The 3,280-nt window shown below is 47.0% G+C and overlaps 1 gene segment (V, D, J or C); it reads right to left on the reverse strand.

Moving 5' to 3' along the window:
• Window positions 1-281: 281 nt before the first annotated feature.
• LOC135361665 (immunoglobulin heavy variable 3-23-like) lies at window positions 282-2,711 on the reverse strand. The segment is given in 5 exon segments: window positions 282-307; window positions 380-446; window positions 1,661-1,793; window positions 2,076-2,496; window positions 2,600-2,711. Coding segments are annotated over 5 exon segments (693 nt in total).
• Between the last annotated feature and the right edge of the window lie 569 nt (window positions 2,712-3,280).

The following is a 3,280-nucleotide window of genomic DNA, read 5'->3' on the forward strand; positions in this document are numbered from 1 at the left end:
AAGATGAAAAGACATAAAAAGGGGGATTGGATTTATTCCCTAAAATAATAGCTGGAAAGTTCCCTACTATGCAGAAGGACACAGACATCAAAATCCAAGTAGTACAGAGTACTCCTATTAAATTCAACAAAAGCTGACTACCTACAGGGCATATTGTTGTCAAACTCACAAAATACATCACAGACGAGGAAAGAATCCTGAAAGATGCAAGGGAACAAAGGTGCTTACCTCAGGGCTATCAGTACAACACAACTCTGTAAGGTGATGATCAGACTCAAATCTCACATGGTGATCACATCCTCATCTTCTGGAAGATTCAAAAAACAGCATCCTTAAATTAAAGTTCCACATACTCTAGGAAACCCTGACTCCCTTGTACCAAGTTTCTCCTTCTGTGTGTCCACTGTATCTTCTCTCAGAGTCCTAGGATAGTCAACTGGATAGTCCTATGTGCAGGAGAGAACATGTGAGAAATCCACCCTTGAACCTCACTGAAGGAACTTACCAGGTACTTTTCCCCACAAATGCAGCAGGGAAACACCAGAGCATCAGCACTTGGGTTCATGTGTCATTCATGTCTCAGTCTGTTCCAGCTGCTGTAACAATGTACACGGACTGGGTGATTTTAAACAACAGACACTCATTTCTCCCAGTTCTGGATTGTGGGAAGTCCAGGTCAAGGTGCAGACAGATTTGGTGCCTGGAGGGCACCCACCTCCTAGTGTGTTCTTTCCTTGACACCTCACATGGGGTCAGGGGGCAGGGAACTTTCCCAGTCCTGCGGTATAAGGGCAGTAATCCTGTCATGAGCCTGCACCCTCCTGACCTAAATGATTCCCTAAGGCTGGTCCTCCTCGATCCATCACAGTGTCCTTAGGATTCAACCTGTGATGGTCGAGGTCATACACATTGAGCTGATATCAGCAACTGAAAGATAAGTAGTTATTCCCTGCAGGTGGAAGGCTCCTCCCATCCAGCACCTCAGCCTGAGGATTCTCATGGATCCAGTAGAACCTTCTGGTCTCTCAGTGCACCCAGAGAACACAAGAACTTCAGAACCAGTTTGAGGCCTTGGGGAGTGGACAGCTTCCACTGCAGACTCGGGTAGAACTTGGTCTACTTCTATCATTATCTTTTTAGTTGTGATGTTTCCGTGGATTATTCTTCTAAATTTCCAAGGATTCGTATCATTTTCTACTTAGAATGGCCATTTCTCTCCTTTGTTCTTGCCATTTTCACATGTGTATACTCGAATTAGTCATCACAGGGTATCTTTTGATAATTGCCTGTTAGCTCCTTGACCTTCATTCCTCACTCTTGTCTTCCTGCCTCACAGATGGAAACTCTAACAAGAACACACCAGTTCTGCCTCCTTTGATGCAGGTGGGAGACTGACTCCACATAAGCCCCTCCCATGAGCAGGACCCCATCCCCACCACTGACCCACAGCACACACCCTGAACCAGTGTCCTTCCTTGGCTCCATCCAAGCAGTTATGACTTGAGGAGAGGCCTGCCCTGCTCTCAACAGACAAGATGGTAAAGGGGATGAGAATTTTATTTTCTCATGTTTGTGTGTTTGTGTGTGTGTGTGATCAACAGATTCTACATCCACACCATGTCCTGGTGGGGTTCCTTCTGTTCCCCACGCTGCCACTAACATTGTTGTGAACATGGTTTAAGACAGTGAGCCCCACCAGGGATCTTTCTTCTCTGGCTTTGGATTGTTGACGCCACTGTAGCCCCATATCCAGAGTGCACTTCTTGCAAGCTTGCACACTGAGCTGGATTCTCCTATGATACACAGTTGAGTGCAGCTGGAACTCTTAAAAGTATTAAGGGTTTTCCATGGAGATATTTGTAATTCATTCATATTTAGGTCCAGGAACAAGCAAGTGCAAATGACACTGACTTTGGCACTTGCTGGTATAGCAGTTTTTCAGATTTTTATTTGTGTCAGAGAATGAATAGGTAGCACAGAACTATGTGTGCAGAGAGGCTCCCTGGGGGAAACAGCTATAATTAGAGAGGAAGCCCCAGATCCTGAGAGGAAACTGCCATATCCTCCAAATGCACCTGCTCGTGGGGCTTGAAGACAGAATTGGTGAGTAGTGAACACCCCCTGGTGGTCCTGGTCCTCTTCTACAATGAGGTTTGTGTCTGGGCTCACACTGACTTCCCCTCACTGTGTCCTTTGCACAGTAATACACGGCCGTGTCCTCGTCTCTCAGGCTGTTCATCTGCAGATACAGCGTGTTCTTGCCGTTGTCTCTGGAGATGGTGAATCGGCCCTTCACGGAGTCCGCGTAGTATGTGCTACCACCACTACTGCTAATATATGCGACCCACTGCAGCCCCTTCCCTGGAGCCTGGCGGACCCAGCTCATAGCATAGCTACTGAAGGTGAATCCAGAGGCTGCACAGGAGAGTCTCAGGGACCCGCCAGGCTTCACCAGGTCTCCCCCAGACTCCACCAGCTGCACCTCACACTGGACACCTGCAGACACAAGACATCCTGGTCAGGAAACTGTCACACAACCACTCTTTCTCTCACTCACATACTCTCGTACACTCAAAGTCTCTTGTTCACCATAAATTACCTTTCAAAAGAGCAACAAGGAAAACCCAGCCAAGTACAAACTCCATGGTGAGTTGTCTGTGCTCTGTCCTGATCACAGAATGGGAACACCTGGGGATCCTGGGGCTGGGGCTCCTCTCCCAGCTGCAAGGGTTTGGGCTCAGCTGGTTTAATCAGCAGAGGGAGGACCCTATTTGCATGTCCTCTGAATATATATTCAATTTGGGATCTGTGCTGACAGAGAGGGCAGTGTCCAGAGCAGGTGTGATTGTCGTTGATGTGGTGCTCTTGATCACTTTTGAAAAAATATCATTTACTATTTGATAACTTTCCAATGTATATTCTTGGCCTCCATGTGCTACTTTGTTTTTACATATAAACATCAATCTTGGGGTTTAGGTGTCATGTTCCCCTTAAGTGATGTGAACCTACACCTAGAATTGTGGAAGGTTTGTGAGTTGTCCAAGAGCATTCATGGGGTGAGAGTGAGCACCAGGATATAAGTCGGTGCTCCTTCCACAGTACTGTGCTGCATCCCTGAAACCCCCCTTGGGACAGAGTGGACAGGCTCATGAGGAAGGTGGAAGCCCTCCTGTAATGGGGACAGGATGCTGGTTCTAGAGTTTACCTGAAATGCAGAGAGAATCAGGATTGTGAAGGTGTAATTTCAAGTCTCTCAAATTTTACTCTATCTGTGTTCCTC

Source organism: Mirounga angustirostris, unplaced genomic scaffold, assembly GCF_029215605.1.
Source record: "Mirounga angustirostris isolate CCGP_5_RB_7025 unplaced genomic scaffold, mMirAng1.0.hap1 SCAF_9, whole genome shotgun sequence".
NCBI classification, from domain to species: Eukaryota; Metazoa; Chordata; class Mammalia; order Carnivora; family Phocidae; genus Mirounga; species Mirounga angustirostris.